This window comes from Mobula hypostoma, chromosome 26 (assembly GCF_963921235.1).
Source record: "Mobula hypostoma chromosome 26, sMobHyp1.1, whole genome shotgun sequence".
In the NCBI taxonomy this organism is placed as follows: Eukaryota; Metazoa; Chordata; class Chondrichthyes; order Myliobatiformes; family Myliobatidae; genus Mobula; species Mobula hypostoma.
Window position 1 is genome coordinate 33528335 of NC_086122.1, and position 19360 is coordinate 33547694.

General features: G+C 44.0%; 1 protein-coding gene across 2 annotated transcripts in view; it reads left to right on the forward strand.

Annotated features, from left to right (window-relative positions):
* Positions 1–18270: 18270 nt before the first annotated feature.
* Positions 18271–19360, forward strand: part of arid1ab (AT-rich interactive domain 1Ab) — a 128365-nt gene continuing 127275 nt past the window's right edge. For both annotated transcript variants that reach the window (XM_063033829.1, XM_063033830.1), the window contains exon 1: positions 18271–19274. In XM_063033829.1, coding sequence (XP_062889899.1) covers positions 18279–19274 — 996 coding nt within the window. In that variant the 5' untranslated portion in view covers positions 18271–18278. The remainder of the gene's footprint in view (positions 19275–19360) is intronic.

Below are 19360 nucleotides of genomic sequence, written 5' to 3' on the forward strand. Positions count from 1 at the left end.
TTGTCCCAAGTATGCTGCACAAAGTGACTTCCACATTCACAAATATTTCATCTATTCATCTTTGAACAGAGTTGTTAATGAGTGGGATTGCTTTAACTATTTGGTCTGGTGACCTGTGCAAAAACATACTCAGAACCTCCCTTACAGCTGTCAGAATCAGTTCTCCTCCAACTGTACGGGGCTTTCCAAATTTAACAATGAAGAATGAAAGGTTTGTATGAAGCACGCAAACAATCACTGTTTCATTGTGAAGTGCTGGCAAATATGTCTTGAAGTGTTTCTGTTTCTGAAAGTTTTCATAAAGTGACCGAAAATAAGCCACACTCTTGTTTGTTTTATCAGAGTGCATTCTTTTCAGATATTCAAGGATGGTTTCATGGCCTCATTTGAAAAGCTTTTTCACACAACAGACACATTGGCTGCTGTTGGTTGGTTGGTGCTGGTTTAAGTCCATATTTCAGATATTCCACATTATAGTGTCTACACTTCTTTTCCATTTGGTCTGTTTCTGCTATTTTTGTTGTGGACTAATGACCAAGGGAAGTTGCCTCTTGTTCCAACCACAAGTTCTGCGATCAGTAAAGAGGAAAGTTACAATGTCATCATATCTCAGGCAATTCCCGATTCTCTGCCTGAAGGTAGATAGAGCGGGCCTGTAATATCTTAGTTGGGCTGTGGGCTAGTGAAATGCGGTCAAGACCATTTAAAAGGACAGATTCTGAACTTTATGCCATTGAATGCCATATCCTAATGGACGGGAGATGGGTCACTGCATGCCTAGAGTATGGGAATCATACTAGCTAACACTGCACTACAGTAATGAACAGGCCCAAAAATAGCTGACAAGAGAAAATCCGCAGATACTGTACTGGAAATCCAAACAACACACACTAAATGCTGGAGGAACTCAGCAGGCCAGATAGCATCTATGGAAAAGAGTACAATCAGCATTTCGGGTCTCAGCCCAGAATGTCGAATGTACTCTTTTCCATAGATGCTACCTGGCCTGCTGAGTTCCTCTAGCGATTTGTATGTGTTGCTTAATTACTCACTGATGTAATAAGTGTTGAACTTTCTGTGGCTCTTGGTCATCTCTTTAGGCCTTGTTTCAGATTTGTGTTAATTCACTCCGCAACCTCTTACCAAATCGTTCTCTGCCGCAAGCCTCCTCTGTAGATCTTGTTTCTCTCCTGTAGTGTGCTCCCAGTCATTTCTTCCGTTCTTGTTGTTTTTCTGGCTATTAAATATTTTGTATCATTAACAGACCTTGTTTGTTTCTTCTAGGTCCTCTCGGCAAGCCTTGCTGTTAACCTTAAACGCAAGAGATTCTGCAGATGCTGGAAATCCAGAGCAACACGCGCACAAAATGTTGGAGGAACTCAGCAAGTCAGGCAGCATTCACCACAGAAAGGAACAGTCAACTTTTGGGCCAAGACCCTTCTTCAGGACTGGAAAGGATGGGGAAAGATGCCAGAAGGGGAGGGGGAGGGGAAGGAGGATTAGGTAGAAGGAAATCATGTTTTATTTCCCTTTGGGTCCTCTTTTTAAATCTTTTGGTTTTTTTTCCCTTCTACTGATTTGTTCCGTCACCTCTAATTTGCTCTGAAACTTGTCAGCTCTTGTTTCTAACCAGCTTGTGTCTTTTCTGGGTCCTTTATAAATGTTTTTCACCGCATGTTTACTCTGGATACTTGCAAAGCTTGTTGCTTTCCTAATGTCGGTGACCTACCCTCAGATCATGCTGTTCTCTTCTAGTTTGTTTTGGGTCATGCCTACTAATGTTGCTGCTTTTTCACTTTGGTTTATTGATTTTGTTGTTCTCTGTTCTAGTTTATTCTCATTTTGCTTTTCTCTTCTAGTTTGTTCTGGATCATGTGCTTTGATACTCTTGTGCATTGCTCTAGGCACAATCCTATATCCTGGTATTTCTCTGTTCACATTTGTTCTGAATCCTCTACAAATCTCTTTGGTCTGCTCTAATTTGCTCTGGTTCACCTCTAGAAATCTTGTTGAATTGATCAAAATCGTCGTGGGCCAAATTCGGCAAAACTGGTTTGTCCACTTATGCTGCTTTCACTGGGTCTTCCCTACAGCTTGTGTCTCTCGGTCCCTGGGCTGAAATAGGGTGCTCTCTTTCCCTCTTGTGGTTCCTGATTTCCTCTGATTTTGTTGTTTGTGTGTTCTTGCCTACTCTGCTCGTTATCTTGTTATTTCTGTGCTGTGACCTCCGGTCAATTTTTTTCTCTCTCTCTCTGTGTGCTGTGGTTTGCTTTGTGTCTTGATTTTTCTGCTCAAGTTTGTTGTTCACCCTCCCCACAGGGCAGGCTGTTTCTCTGCTGTAGTTTGCTCTCGACTCTCTCTCTCTGCAGAACTTATATCTGTGTTAGCGTGAGCTTGTTCTGGATTCACTGTGCAGACTTTGTTGTTTCGTTGCTTTGGGCGGGAGTTTCCAGGAAGAGCGAGAAGCCGAGCGCCGCGCACTAACACAGGAATGTGTCAGAAGGACGGCTCGGAAAAATAGTGCCCCCGGTGTCTCAGGGGCTGAGGGCCGCCGCGAGTGGCCGGGGAGAGCGGGAGGCGCCGCACGGGAGCGGCCGGCATCGCCTGGCAGTCAGTCCGGGCCGGAAAGGCTGAGTGCGAGCCGGGCAGGAGGCATGGCAGGGTGGAAGGTTCCGCTGCTGCTGCTGCGTGCTGCAGCTCTGAGCGCACAGTGCATAGAAGAGAGGAAAGCAGCTTAAAACCCGGACTGGATTCTGGGGAACCGTCCTCAAAAATGTTTTTTTTAAAGAAAAAAACAACCTGATAAAATAATAATCTGGGTCAGAAATTGTTGTAGGCCCCTCCCTGGAAGCTGCTGCCTTCCTCTACCCCCCATCCGAGTGGGGTCCTGTGCAGGATGGCGATTATGAAGCCTTTAGAGTGGGTGGAATCCAGAGGGAGTGCAGCCTGTTCTTTCTGACCTGGACACAGTCTGCATTAAAACAGGAACCTTTCACACAACTCAGCCTCTGAAACAAAAGAAACTGCACAGCAAACAAGCAATGTAATCAATACTCTTTAATAGACTTATTATTTTTCATTGGGGACCATTAGAAGAAAATTGAAGGTGTTTTTTGAAATGCAACAGAAAGGGGAGTGGAGAATGTATGAGGGAGAGACCAGCCTGAGACTCAGTCATACAACATATTCAGCCTCATGAGCAGCAGTGTTTAAAAATAGAGCCTAGCCTGCAACACACAGTCCCTGCATTGCAATGGAGTTCTGGTGAGACTCACTCATTGCTGGCAATGTGATCACTCTGACAGCTGGGAGAGAAGCAGCAACACACAACACACTGAGCTTGATGCCAAGTGTAGTTATTGAGTGGGAATAAACTACTGCATGTTATTTTTTTTAAAAATGTGACCTACATTTTTAACAATTGAGAATGATTAGAGGGAATCAAAGTAGGTGGGTTTGTGCATTTGTTCTAGGCGAATAGAGTTTTAAAAGGATTTTGGCAATATTGATGTGAAGGTTAAAAAATCAAATATTTAAAACAAATAATTATGGTAAATAGATTCAAACTGAAATGGAAAATTCCACAGCTATGTAAAATGGACTTTAGCATGAAAGCTTTTTTCCAAAAGTGATTACATTTATATTTTAGGAGCACGGAAAACAGAAGAAGGCCTCATATATGAAAATAGGATCCAGGAAGATTAAGATATGTTTTGTACAATCTGTGCTTTGGTTTTCTCTCTCCTTTTTCATCCCTTTAATTCATCATCTCCCCTGCATTCTTACTGTCCCATCCTGTATATTCTCTTGACATGGTTACAGCTCAGGACTCAGGAGATAGCACACTTAGTAAAGAAATGCATAAGCATGGAGAGGCTATTCAGCCCATCGTCTATGTCAGTGATAGTCCCCATCGAAACTAATACCACTGCTCATGACACTCTTGCGAGGTTTCATGAGTTCAAGTAGCTATCTGCTCATTTTTTGAAAGAAATTAATGGAATTTTTTCATCAAAAGATTGTGGCAGAGAATTCACTCTCTGAGGAAGGTTTTTTTGCTATTATTAAATTTGACAAATGGAAGCAATGCTGACTTCCTTTTATGATATTCTTAAAGACACCTTCCACTCACATTTAAACTCATCACCTTCTATGAAAAAAGCTGCTAACATAGTGACCAGAATCTCTCATAATAACATTTAATGAATCTAGATCTTTAATTTTCTTTATTTTCATATAGACTGAAGCAAACTCAAGCTTTGGGAAATGTCAATGTTACTACAATGCTCTATACCCTGTTTTCTATTAAATTGCAAGTTTTGCTCTGTTATTAGCTTGACAATATATCACTTCATAGTTTACAACATTGGATTGTATCTGCTTCTGATCTGTCCATCTTCTCAAACCTGCCTCAGATTGGCACTTAAATTGACATGAGAGGTCCAAGGACTTATTCTTGGCCCCATCCTAATTTTCATCTTCAAAGGTTCAAAAGTTCATTTATTATCAAAGTATGTATCCTGTATGCAATTCTGAGGTTTGTCTTCTCCAGATAGCTATGAAACAAAGAAACCCAAGGGAGTTGTTCAAAGAGAAACTTCAAACCCATCCCCTGGACAAAAAAGAATGGCAACATGATAATCAACCCCTTAAACCGCTCTCCCCCCTATACAAAATGTAATGGGAACATCTTCATCGTACTAGTGCATCTCTCAGCACATACTCCTAAAGTGCCAGTAAGCAGCACTCACTCCTGGACATCTCCCTACAATGGAAAACCAACAAGAGTCACCTTTCACCAAATTGATGACCATCCAGCAACAGTTAATGTTTATCTCAGTATGCTTGCCTGAGAACAATCTGTAGATCAGAGGCAGCTCTGTTATTGCAGGTACTTGGGATTAACCTTGACAATGACTGTTGCATCCTCTTCCAGACTTTCTTGACAAACCTAGTCCAAAAAGAGGAGGATGATCATCTTATCTGCATAGTACGCATTTCAGGGGTGCAGACCATGATGGTACAGGAAAGATCTGACTGGGAGGACCCCTCTCACTTCCGGTTTAACAAGGTCTCAATGTAAACGCTTTCTGCCCAGTAAATCACAGGTAGCTCCCTCCCCACCACTGAGCACAGCTACAAGGAGCACTGCTGCAGCAAAGCAGCGTCCATCATCAAGTACAACCATCACCTAGGTCATGCTCTCTTCTCACTGCTGCTAGGAAGGAGGTTCAGGAGCCTCAGGACCCACACCACCAGGTTTGGAAACAGTTATTACCCCTCAACCATCAGGCTCTTGAACCAGAGGGGATAACTTCACTCAATCCAACACTGAACTGTTCCTGCAACCTGTGGACTCACTTTCAAGAACTCTTCATCTCCGGTTCTCAATCTTTATTGCTTATTTATTTATCATTATTATTTTGTTTGTTTTTTTTTCTTTTTGTATTTGCACAGTTTATTGATTTTCCCACATTGGTTGTCTGTCTAGTTGTTTAGTTGTTGTGTTTCTTTGTATTCACTGCAAATGCCCACAAGAAAATTAATCTCAGGGTAGTACATGGTGACATATATGTACTTTGATAATAAATTTACTATGAACTTTGGAGTTTATTTTAAGATGAGGCAGGCTTTGATGGTCTGTTTGGGAAACAGGACCCTCTGTATCCTCCGATAGGATCTGCAGGACTATTGATGAAAGGACTTGAAATAAAAAGTGATTTCCTGCAGAAACTTTTCTGTGAAAGGTCATTCCAGCTGAATGGTACATTGTATGGCAATGAGGCCAAGTCCACCCTTCACAATACCGGGGACAAATAAAACCTGAGTACATAATGGCACTTCGTGTTTGCCTACTTCAGTTCTACACACAGTTTGAGGCAGCTGCTCACAAAGATTGCCATAAAGACTACGGCTAGGCTGGATAGTTATTTTATCTTTCTCTGGAGCCTTGTACATCCTAAGGCGACGGATGTGGCCTATTCCGGATCTCAGATGAAATTGAAGATGGATTAGATGACTGCAACACCACAGGAATGGGTGAGCTACTGTGGAAACTTTGGTGCCTGAATCCTTGAACGTTTCAATGTCCTGTCAGAAGATCCACTTGTTCTATTCATTAACTTGTGGTCATCAGAATCTGTTACCCATGTCTTTTGTCCGTAGTGATTTCCATTGACCCCTGTTTAACCAATGCCTCAATTTTAAAATTCTTATCCATGTGTTCGACCTGCCCATTCCCTATACTTATATAGAATAGAATCACGGAATCACAGAAAATCTCCTCCAGCTCTTTAACACACTAAGATACCTGTGTTCCTCCAATTCTTTCCCCTTGATTGTACTAAAATGTAATTATTCAACTACTTGTGACCATAGCTTCATTTGTCAAAACACTAAAGCTCTCGAATTCCTTCTCTGCCCTATAACTCTTTCACCATAAAGATACTTCCCTAAAACTTTCTTTTTGATAAAATGTTTGGCCATTTGTCCCAATATCTCCATTAAGAAGCTTGGTACTAAATTTAGTTTGCTATCAGTTTTGTGAAGTGCCTTTTGAAAGCACAATATTAATGTAAACTGTTTTGGGCTTCTTCTTGTAGTTGCCCACACTGTTTAGCCACTCAGCTTAACATCTTTGTCATTGTTCTCAACATTTGTAATGTGGTGTTACCTATATTACCTATCATTCAATTCCTGGCTACACTAGGTATATATATAGTAAAGAATATAGAGAATTGTAGTTATAGTGAAGGGTTGTGTATACAATATCAGAACGAATCCTGTGGAACTTCATATCCCAGGAAAAATGTCATCATAATATTATTCCATTCTTTAGAAGGGCAGTTCAATCTTTGGTACATTGTGAAAACTTGTGGCTTTTTCCTCAACAACACACTCACAAAATGTTGGAGGAACTGATTTAAAAATATTTTAAACTCATTTTCAGTTTTCTTTCATGTATTTCTTTCCACAGATCCTGCTCATTCTCTCATCTCCTTTCTTCCACTCTTGACAATTTTCACCTTACATTTTAAACAGCTTTTTGTATTTTACTTTTGTTCTTATACTGATTTTATCTCTATCTCTGTATTACACCTTTGTCTTTCATTCTCTTTTCTCTCTCAATGTCCTTCTGTCTTTTGTTATCTCTTTCTCAAGATCTGTCATGTTACTTCTAGTTTTCTGTTTGCCTTGTGTTCCATTGCATCGTTTTCTTGATTATTTGAATTTTTCCAGAAGCATTTTCTTCTTTGACATTGATCTAACCTGATCTTGTCCATAATTTAAACTGATCTGGCAAAAGAACTTTACACAAGGAGAATACTTTTGTTTATAAAATGGGAGGTTAGGTTCTGGAATGCATTGCTTAAGGGTGGGGGATGTAAAAACTAAAATAGCTCTTTACCTGACTCTCAGACCTGTTTTTTTTTGTTTTCATTTCCTCCTTTGTTCCCCTTCTTTCCAGTTTTTTCTCTTACCTTTTTCTCATTTGTTGAGATCTTCAGTGTGGGTCTTTCTCTAATGAAGAAGGTTCAAAACTTACCCAAGAGAGTTGAGCATATACCTTAGGCTGAACATTTAGGGCAGAACTGAAGGAGGACTACAGTTTTAAGACCACAAGATATAGGAGCAGAAATAGGCCACTCGGCCCATTGAGTCTCCTCCGCCATTCAATCATGGACTGATCCAATTCTTCCAGTCATCCCCACTCCCCTGCCTTCTTCCCATACCCTTTCATGCCCTGGCTAATCAAGAACCTCTCTATCTTTGCCATAAATAGACCCAATGACTTGGCCTCCACAGCGCTCATGGCAACGAATTCCAAGATTTACCACCCTCTGACTAAAGTCTCTGCAGCTTTGTTCTGACTGGATGTCCTTCCATCCCGAAGTCGTGCCCCCTTGTCCTAGAATCCCAAAGTCATGTCCTCTTGTCCTAGAAGGTGTGGCCTTTTGGAGGTGTCACTGTTTGGATGAGGTATTAAACTAAAACTCTGTCTCTCTCCTTGGATACTAATCACAGTACTCATGCTATTTGGGCAGTAGGGTGGAGATTCATCTCTACCAAAGGAGGTGTAAAGAGCTCCTTCCCTCTGCTAGCCTGCAAGTCACCCTTGGGCAGGGTGTGGCTCTTGCTTGGCCCCCGATCAGGGTCATGTGAAGCCATGGGAGCAGGTGGTGGATGGTCGTATGAGCAGCTGGTGCAAATCACAAGTCCTGGTTGTGCGACCACTGACGCCAGGCAGACAATCTCTGAAGAGTATTGATAATGGCTGGGGTCACCGTCTTGTAAAGACACTGCCCAGAAGAAGGCAATGGCAAACCACTTCAATAGAAAAATTCGCCAAGACAATCATGGTCATGGAGAAGACTATGATCACCCATTCATACAACATGGCACATAATGATAATGATAATTCATGCTATTAAACCTGTGAGGTTGTAGTCAGATAGAGGGACAAGGGTAATGTGGTTGTTCTCTTTAAGGTTAAAAAGAAATTTTGTACAATTGTTCAAAATCACGAAAAGGTTTCATTGAGCAAACAGAGAGAGAACAATTTCTGCTGGCACTCAGGCCATTATCCAAGGGTCACAGATTTAGGATATCTAACAGAAGATCCATGAAGAATTATGAGAAAAGCTTTCTTTATGCAGTGAGATGCAATGATTTGGATTGCATGGCTTGAAAAATGATTGGATAAACACATGAAAATTATGATAGACAGGAAAAGAAAATCCTCCAGTCCATTCAGTACCCCAACCCCACACAAATGTAATGACTTGTGCTTCACCCTCCCGCTAACTATAAGATCAGCTGCTCCCTGGGGACAACTTGGGGAAATATGTAAGTAAGTTCTCTCTAACTTCTCCACTTACGTCTGCCAGATTGACTCCTTCCACATGGATACTAACAGCATTGACCGTTCAGACTCTGAGTCTGATCTCTTCCTGGATATTCTGGACTACTTTGACCCGGAAACCTTGCTTCGATTCACTGAAGAAATGTCTAAGTCCTTTGAACCGGGAGAGTGTGCCTACAATGAAAACACTGGTCCCATAAGCATTTCCTCATTCCACACCACCAAATAAACCAAGAGATCAAAACTAGCACAGGAAATGATCACTCAGGTCATGGTTTGTTCTCATTGCTATCATCAGGAAGGAGGTACAGGAGCCTGATTTAGGAACAGTTTCTTCCCCTCTGCCATCTGATTTCCGAATGGACATTGAACCCATGAACACTACCTCACTACTTTTTTGTACTACTTATATAATTTAACATACACAGACACACATTAGGGTTACTTCTTACTGTAATTTCTAGTTTTTATTACTATATATTGCAATGCACTGCTTCTGCATAATGATAAATTTCACGTCATCTGCTGGTGATACTAAATCTGATTCCGATTCTTAACTAATCTAACCTACTCTTAAAATTGTAACTTTTGTGTCCATTTAAAACTATTTAATTTGAGCAAAATGTCATCCAGAACATTGTCATACTATGAACGTCAATTTTATCACCCGATATCTGCATTACAGTAAATAGCTGTGGAACAATTCACTCAGTTTTCTTTGATAATAAGCTGCCTTAAACTGGGAAGTATTCCAATGACCTTGCTTTGACCCTTTCTAAAGCCTTGATATCTTCCATTGTAAGACCTAAACTGGACCCAATATTCCAAATAAGAGCTGATCAGGGTCTTGGAAAGGACAAAAGAATCAAGATTCAAGTTACAAGATACATGTTTAATGCCATTTCCAGTACACAAAGTGTAAGGGAGAACGAAATAGTTGTTACTCCAGATCCAATGCAGCAGAGAAAAAAATACAATAAGATAAGGAACACAATAATAATGAAAACAAAAACACTATAAATTTAAGTAAGTAAGATAGCTTATATACATAGATTGGCTGTACATCCAGAAAAGTGGTGCTAGGCACAGGAGGGTCCATGCATAAGATGACTGACAGGAAATGATAAAGTAGTGGTGGTTGGGGCTGTGGAGGGGTGGGTCAGTGGGTGGAGGTGTTGAACAGTCTTATAGCTTGGAAGAAGTAACTATTTTTGAGCTTGATGGCCCTGATGTGGATGTTATGTAGTCTCCTCCATGATGGGAGTGGAACAGGCAACTCAAGAGCAGGGTGGGTGGGATCCTTCATGATGTGACTGTCTCTTTTCTGGCATCTCTTTTTTGTACAAAACAAAACGAATCATCTTAAAGCAATATTCAAAATAAGGACCACAATGTTAGCTCCTCACTCTAGGCATCATTCCAAGTTTAAAGTTTAAAATTCAAAGTACACTTATTATCAAAGTAGGCACACTATATAAAACCTTGAGATTCGTCTCCTTACGCAGCTAGCCACAAAACAAAGAAACCCAATAAAACCCATTATCAAAAAGAAGACCATCAAACACCCAATAAGCAGAGGGGAAAAAATGTGCAAACAATAAAAGTAATCAAAGAACACTCAGAACTGAAGTGTCCACAACCACAAAGGCAGTCATCAGTGTAGACGATTCAGGAGCCTGTTATAGTTCAGCAGAGAAATGAGCAACGACCTAAACCATCCCATCTCTCTAGAAACTTTTTTTTTCAGATTTTCAATAAATACATTACAAGAAATCGGGCCAATATTTTCACTAAGTCCTGGTGGAGGGTCTCAGCCCAAAACGTCGACTGTTCATTCGCCCTCCATGGATACCCCCTGACATGCTGAGTTCCTCCAACATTTTGTGTGTGTGTTGTTCAGGGTTTCCAGCTTCTGCAGAATCTCTTCTGTTCATGATTTCAGCTAATGAGGCAGCTTTTTCTCTGGAGCAATGGGATGAATTATTATCTCCAGTATTTCCCCATGGTTCTCACAGCTGCATCACTGCCTCTACCTCCCTCTGCTTTTAAAACTCGCGCAGACCTATATAACTCCTAGCCCTACCCCAGGATCTTAATGCAGTGCTGGTTGACAGCTTACTGTAGCTTAGTAATGGCTGCGATATCAGGGATGTCATCTCTTAAATGGGGGATTAGACCGAGGCTTTGCATGTTCCAGTGAAAATGAAAAGGATTTTGTGCCATTATTTGAAAAAGAAAAGAAAATTCTCTTGACATCATGCTCTACACCAAGAGCTGTACATTAACTGCTGCAGCATCCTAACATGCTGCATCACTGCATGGTACGGGAACTGCTCTGCAGTGGACAAGAAGGCTTTACGATGGGTAGTCAAAGCTGCCCAATGCGCCACTGGCACCAGCCTACCTGCCCATGCCCAGCGAGGGCATATAGGGAAAGCTTCAGGAAAAAGGCCAGTAGCATCATGAAAGATCCCACCGACCCTGCTCATAGGCTGTTTGTCCCTCTCCCTGTCAGGGAGGAGGCCACGCCAGTTACTTTGCCCAAGCAGCTAGGCTGATCAACTCCTCCACCCAGTAACCCACCCCACCACACCCTCAACCACCACTTCTTTATCATTTCCCCTCAGTACAGACACCCCTGTACCTAGCCTCACTCGATGGACATACAGTCAATCTATCTTATGTGTTCATACTTATAGAGTTTTTTTATGACTGAGTTCTTTATCTTAGCGTGCTTTTTATACGCTGCATCGGATCTGGAGTAACAATTATTTCATTCTCCTTTACACTTGTGTACTGGAAATGAAATTATACAATCTTGAATCTTGAACTGGAAATTTATGTAGCTGTGTTTATTGACTCTGGAAAAAGAGGCAAGAGGGCTAATATCTGTGCCCACAGCAAAACGCTGATAATACAGTGATAGTGTCAATTTTATCAGAAAAACTATATCACTTCATATATCAGACGGAACAGGACATACGGCTAATTTAGAAACACCTTCCCTCAATAAATGCAGTGAATGGGTTTGTGCATAAAATCAGTCTTAGTTTTCCACAGCAATGGGCTCACCAACTTTGACTGACAGTGGAATTACACAATAATCTATACACTGTGTTGGAGTACAATTGTCATTGTATGCAGCCTATCTGTGTTTGTTTTTGTGGATTTGACTTTGAATGAATTTCTAAGCTCCGGAAACTATACGATGCTATGTGTGATCATGATCCTGGTGCAACGGTGGTGCTGGAACCAAGCGAAAGTGATCCACTGACTGCATTTGTTCATTGGTCATGTGTAGGGAGCGCTTGCATACTGAGATCTGGTTTGCCAATTCAGTTAGATGCTGGCGGGTATAGGGGTTGGGGAGTGAGGCAAGCAGGTAAAATTTGTTGGTCATTATCCACCACTGACGTTATTTATCTGCCAAAATTACACTGCTTTTATTGGGAGAGGTTGCTCCAGTTTGGTCAGACCTTCTGTTTGTCCTGATCAAAATTAACTGAAGGATGTAGCAGGGTCCAGGGAACCATAGGCAGAAGCTTTAATGGAGGGTGAGAGGTCCTTGAATACACTGTGGAGGTGCCTGCCCCTCCCAGATCCTTAATAAGGGAAAATCAAACAGTTCAAATGTATGTTTCACGATGCATCTAGCCACGGACGATCTGAACAATGTTGACAAGGCTGCTAAGGTCTCACGGCATCTGACGACCTGTGATCTGCCTCGGAGACTGATATCAGAACTTCCTGCAAGAGGGCAAACCCTCACAAGGTGTCAGGCTATGATGGTGTGCCTGGCAGAGTGCTGAAAACCCATGCCAGCCAATTGGCTGGAGTGTTCAAGGATGTCTCCGATCTCTCACTGCTGCAGTCTGAGGTTCCCACCTGCATCTATCATGCCAGTACCCAAGAAGAGCAGGGTGAGCTGTCTCAGTGTCTATTGTCCAGTAGCACTCACATCTACTGTGATGAAGTGCTTTGAGAAGATGGACATGCGAAGAACTAATTCCTGCAATTTGCCCACTGCCACAGCAGATACAATCTCACTAGCTTAGCAACTGGTCAGAACTTTTGAGGCACTCCATTTTCCTTGGACAAGGGAAGCAGATGTGCAGACAATATTCAACCTGCGTTCTCCTTAACTGATTTAGAGTGCACCCTATATTGTCGCTACAACTTGAGTGACATTAGACACTTCCCATTAATATTTGGTCCTCATGCTTTATTTTATCCGCTTCTCCTTTTCCATTTTCACCATCTCTTCCAAATATCCTGGGGTATTCAGGGTCGAACCTTGAACATTTTGCTGCTCGTTCGCACCAATTCATTTCTACTTTCTTGGTGTTCACCTGGCGGAGAATCTCACCTGGTCCCTCAACACCAGCTCCATAGCAGAGAAAGCCCAGCAGCGTCTCTACTTTCTGCGAAGGCTGAGAAAAGTTCATCTCCCACCCCCCATCCTCACCACACTCTACAGAGGATGTATCAAGAGCATCCTGAGCAGCTGCATCACGGTCTGGTTTGGAAATTGCACCATCTCAGATCGCAAGACCCTGCAGCGGATAGTGAGGTCAGCTGAGAAGATCATCGGGGTCTCTCTTCCCGCCATTACAGATATTTACACCATACACTGCATCCATAAAGCAAACAGCATTATGAAGGACCCCACACACCCCTCATATAAACTCTTCTCCCTCCTGCCATCTGGAAAAAGTCACGAAGCATTTGGGCTCTCATGACCAGACTATGTAACAGTTTCTTCCCCCAAGCCATCAGACTCCTCAATACCCAGAGCCTGGCTTGACACCAACCTACTATACCTTCTACTGTGATTACTGTCTTGTTTATTATTTATTGTAATGCCTGCACTATTTTGTGCACTTTATGCAGATCTGGATAGGTCTGTAGTCTAGTGTAGTTTTTGTGTTTTTTCTTGTGTACTTCAGTGTAGTTTTTGTATTGTTTCATGTAGCACCATGGTCCTGGAAAACGTTGTCTCATTTTTACTATGTTCTGTACCAGCAGTTATGGTTGAAATGATAATAAAAAGTGACTTGACTTGATAAAATTACTTATTGTATTCCATTATAAGTCTTCAAACCTGTCTAATTTTTACCTTATTTCTCTCTTCTAATTGGAGGAACATTCTTATGTTTTTATACTCTGATTTTTCCTAAAAAACTCTATTGTCATTACGCTTTTGTCACCTTGGGCTATAAACCATTCCCATTTACTATTACTTTCTGAATTTCTTCTGCATTGTGAATCTGTGGAATTATTTGCCACAGATGGTTGTGAAGACAATTAATTGGGCATATGCATTTAAAGCGAAGATTGATAGGTTCTTGCTGAGTAAGGATATCAAGGGTTATGGGGAGAAGCCAGGAGAATGGGACTGAGAAAGAAAATAAATCAGCAAGATCAAATGATGGAGAAGACTTGATGGGCCAAATAGCCTAATGCTGCCCCTATGTCTTATTGTCTTGTGGTCATAAATATAAGGAGAGTTTTCACCTTGTAACATAATCTGAATGGGGTAATAAAACAAAGGAATCGTTAAATAACATGTTGGTAAATAAGTGAATAAGATAGGAACCATGAAGAGATATTAAACTTGTATCAAATAGTTAGACCACAGTTGGGAATAACTGGACAGTTCGAGTGACAATGTTATATAAAAAAAGGATGTACTGGGAAAAATGAACTAACAATTTACTGGACCTGGGAGGGGATAATAGTCAGGAAAATTTGTGAGCATTGGAATTCCCCCATCTCTCAAGCCTCCTGATCAGCTCCTTGTAATCCTTCTCTCTGCCTTTTCATATTTTAATTTTATTTTTAATTGGGATACAGCATGGATTCGGTCCTTCTGGTCCTTTAAGCCGCGCCGCCCAGCGTCCCCTGATTGAACCCTAGCCAATTTACAATGACCAATTAACCTACCAACTGGGATGTCTTTGGACTGTGGGAGGAAACCCACGCGGCCACAGGGAGAACGTACGGGCAGCGGTGGGAATTGAACCTGGGTTGCCTATACTGTGAAGTGTTGTGCTAACCACTACGCTACCCTGTTGCCCTTCTCCAATCTCCATCCCTTCCAGAGTCTCCCTTTACTGCCAGCTTCCTCTCTCTCTCGTCTCTGATCAGAAATACAAAGGAGGTGAACGAGGCTATAAAAATCACTCCATTCCACTCCCTGAACTGTTTTTACCTGTCTCTGGTAAATCACAATTACGGAGCACCTGTAAATATATTTTGCAATTTGCATGTTATCACTTCAGTCTGGGGTCTCACCACTCCCCCTTTATACTGGCCATCTCCCCTCTCAGCTCTCAATTCTAATGTAGGGGCTCAACCCAAAACATTTACATTTTCTTTCCCCACAGCTTCTGCTCAACCTATGGAGATCTTCCAGCAGATTGTTCCTTGCATTAATTACTCTACTTGATAAGGGTCAACACAGACTGGGGTTGAGAGGGAAAATGGATCGGCCATGATGAAATGGCAGAGCAGACTCGATGGGCCAAATGGCCTAATTCTGCTCTTATATCTTATGGTCTTAAAGTCAGTTATTTCAATCATGCCACCATAACGTAAGGTAGATTAAACATTCTAAAACAGAGATTTGTACAACAGGTAAACATAAAAGACTCTTGGCACTAATCTGTAGATGAGAAGAGGAGCTATTGCCAGTGTCCAGGCCAATAAAAATCTTGAAAGAAGAATTCTTGTTTTTGATACGATGTTAGTTGTATTGTGCATCCATAATTTAGTAATCCTCAAAGAGGACTACAACCTTGTTGTGGTTTGGAGGCTTGTGTGCCTCAATGATTCAGAGAGCTACGTTGGCTGGAGTCAGGGCTTTATGCTTTGGCTCTTGGTAGGGTCAGCCATGCCAAACAGGTCAAAGGGTAGAGGTCAGAAAGAGTGGTTCACGATCCTCCAGGTTTGGGGGTTCCGCTCAGGGCTAACGACCCTGGCTGGTGAAATGAAATTGTTCTGGAAACAGCAATGGAGAATCCTTCTATATCTGTGCACGATGTTATTCCTGAGTCTCCACCCGGGACTTGCATGACTGATAGTCGTGAAAACTGAGAGGAAGCTACTGACACGATGAAGGAAGCCTTGAACACCACCAGAAATGGAGGATCTTCACTGCTGCCCTAAATACTGGCGACGTAATAATAATTTAGTAATGTATTCAGGCTATCCCACAAATTGAGAAATTAGCTTTGGTATGGCCTCTAATCTTTCTGCAGAAAGCCCTCACTTCAATTTTAGATCCTTTCTTACTCAGCAATCATACCAAGTACATGTTAACATCCAAGAGAAATGAGCTGGCTTGTGCCATTTTCGATTATAATAAAATCTGATATTGGCAGATACATGAGGGACATTTGGGAGACTCTTAGATAGGCACCTGGATGAAAGGGAAAAAGGAGGGTTATGTGGGAGGGAAGGGTTAGACTAATCTTGGCGTGGGTTAAGGGGTTGGTGCAACATTGTACTGTAATTGTTCTGCATTCTGTGACGTTTCCTCCCATGAGAGAATATGAAACTATGGATCATTGTGATAAGATAATCAATAGGTACATCATGGAACCCAAATGAAACTTCTCTTTTCTGGAGTACGGTTGAAACAGCTAAAGGGATTGTTCTGGGCTGGTAAAAGGAACTGGCCCTATAGGAGAGTAAGGAATGGAAGATCGTGGAATAAAAACAATAGTAGAGACCAAGAGGGCCAAATCATCTGCATCTGCGCTGTAAAACACTATATCGTTCAAATTCATTCAGTATTTATCAATTCTGTACATGGGTCTGGGTTTATTCCTTTCATTCAGATACTGAAAGCCAGGCAATTGATTGCTTTAAATGGTAAGGCATTATAAATTTTTGGGTGTTGGGGTGGAGATGTGTCTCTACCAAAGGAGGTGTAAGGCGCTTCTTCCCTCCACTAGCCTGCAGGTCACCCTTGGGCAAGGAGTAGTACCTGGTTAGGTAGATGGCCGTATGAGCAGTGGTTATGTGACCACTGCCACCAGGCAGGCAATCTCTGAAGGGAATTGATAATGGCTGGGGCCACCCGTTTTGTAAAGACACTGCCCAGAACGCGGCAACAGGCAAACCAGTTCTGTGGAAAAATTTGCCAAGAACAATCAAGGCCATGAAAAGACCATGATCTCCAGGTCATACATAATAATCAATTATAAATTTACAGCTTTCCAGCTTCCCACTTTCCAGAAGTGGAGGTGGACAATCTCATCATGTTTAAAAAGTATCCGGTTGAGTTAATCAATAAAGTCTGCAGGTTACCAGAGACTAGGAATGGAAGTGATCTGAACAAATTATTATTTTTGGCCAACATTAATCAGATTGTCCAAGTGGATTCTTCTGTGCTGCAAGTTCCTTTCCTTTAGCATATCACACCATTCAAATAGATTATGATAGATCTTAGCTCCATGAACACGAGGCTCCTTGGTGACACCAGACTTGCCTGTCAAATATATATTTCTCAACTTTGATCTTTCATTTCCCGCTGTAGAGCTCAAACCATACGAGCTTTTTTTGCTGCGGAGAGCTTCAAATTTACACTACCCTTAATGTGTGGAAATTAAAAAAAATGCCTCCCAATGTCATTCCTGAGAGGCTTTGTTCTAATCCTTGCTTTGAGCTGCCAAGTTCTGCCTGTGTGGATTTAGAACTTAAAATTCGATCAGTACCTGCGATTTAGTGAAGATAGTTTGTATTTTTTGTGTTGTGTTGTGTTTTGTGTGTGTGCAGAATCCCTTGAAGGTGCTGGGGGGGGGGGGAGGAGGAAGAAACGAGCCTGTCGTTTGGAGGAGAGATCGGTGGGGGAGGGGACGGCGGATGGAGTGATGAGCGATTGACAGTGACTGGTCCCGCCCCCAGACCCCGAGCCCGCCTCCAGACCCAGGCTCCTCCCCCGGGCCGAGGCCCCGCCCCCCGGATGTCTCCCCCCCCCCCCCGAGCTGGCTCCGCTCCCCCATCCCTCCCCCTCCCGCTCCGCTCCAGGTTTTGCCGCCGCCCCCTACACAACATGGCTAGTAGTTCTGTCAGACCGCGTGTTGCGCTGGGCCCGAGGCTCCGTTAGACGGGCTCGGATTGCTGTGCTCACCCACACCCCAGCCATGCGGAGCGGGAGCGGCAGCGGCACCGGCACCGGCACCGACAGCGGCACCGCGATCGCGTGAGCAGCAGCAGCAAGCGCCGCCGCCGCCGCCGCGGGCGAGCCCAGCGGCTGGAAGTCAGCGGGCGGAGCGCGGACGCCGAGCGAGCCGGGATCGGGAGTTGGGGCCGCCAGGCCGGCCACGGGAGACAGCGACACACACCGAGAGAGAGCGGAGCGGAGCGAGGCGAGGCGAGGCGGGGGGGATCGCGCGGAGCGGCGGGCAGTATGGCCGCTCCGGTCAGCGCCCTCAGAGACAGCGATATCAGCCAGGCCAAGGCCGGCGATCTGGCGGCGTTGAAGTCGGGAAGTGGGCCCGGCCCCGCCGCCGAGCAGGAGCATCACTTGCCAGGCAATGGCTCGGAGTCTGGTTCCGGCGCCAGGGACACCTTCAGCAACCACAGGTTGAGCGCGGCTCCGGGACCCGGCGAGCACAGCGACGAGGACAACAGCCACCAGCCGCACGGCGAGCCGGATGGTGCCTCCTCGGAACACAGTAACGGCGGAGCGGGATCCGTGGAGCCGGAGCCTGGCCGGGCCGCCACGGGCAGCCTAGGCCTCCTGACCAGCGACCAGCGTTTCGACCATTCCAACAACAACGGCGGAGGCTCTGGGCCCATGGCCAACGCGAACCCCGCGCCTAGTCCGGGCCCGGCCGCCGTGCCGGCCGCTGGCTACGGTTACAACCATTACCGGGGCCCGTTTCACCAACATGGCGGACAACAAAGCCCCGGCATGGGGGCAGCGCTGCACACCGGCGGCCTCGACTCCTTCCAACCCAATTCACACGAGGCCTTCGGCCACTACAACAATTACACTGCGGCTTATCCGGCCCGCAGCGGCTACACCAACCAGGGCTACGGCCTCAACTCGCCGCGGGCCGGAGCGGCCGGGCCCAAAGCCTCGGCCTCGAATATGGCCCCGAGTTTCCAGCGGTTCGGAGGGCAGCACCAGCAGCCGGCGCCCGCCCCAGGCCTTCAGCAACAGTCGCAGACGGCTTCTAGCACCCCGACCCTCAACCAACTGCTCACCTCTCCGAGTGGAGCGCGGGCCTTCACTAACTATAACCAAGCCCACCAGGACTATAATAGCAACCAAGAACTGGCTAAGGGAGGCGAGTTGGGCGGACAGTACGCGAGCGCAGGCTGGGCAGCAGCGCAACAAAGAATACACCATCCGCCCATCAGTCCCGGCAACAGCGGGCAGCCCTTGCTCAGGACCCAGGTAAAAAAATAACTAGTAGTTAACTAGTGTATGTCGGGGCATTGAGTGGTTGTTCCTCTGTAGGGAATTGGTTGGTGGTGGTTGTG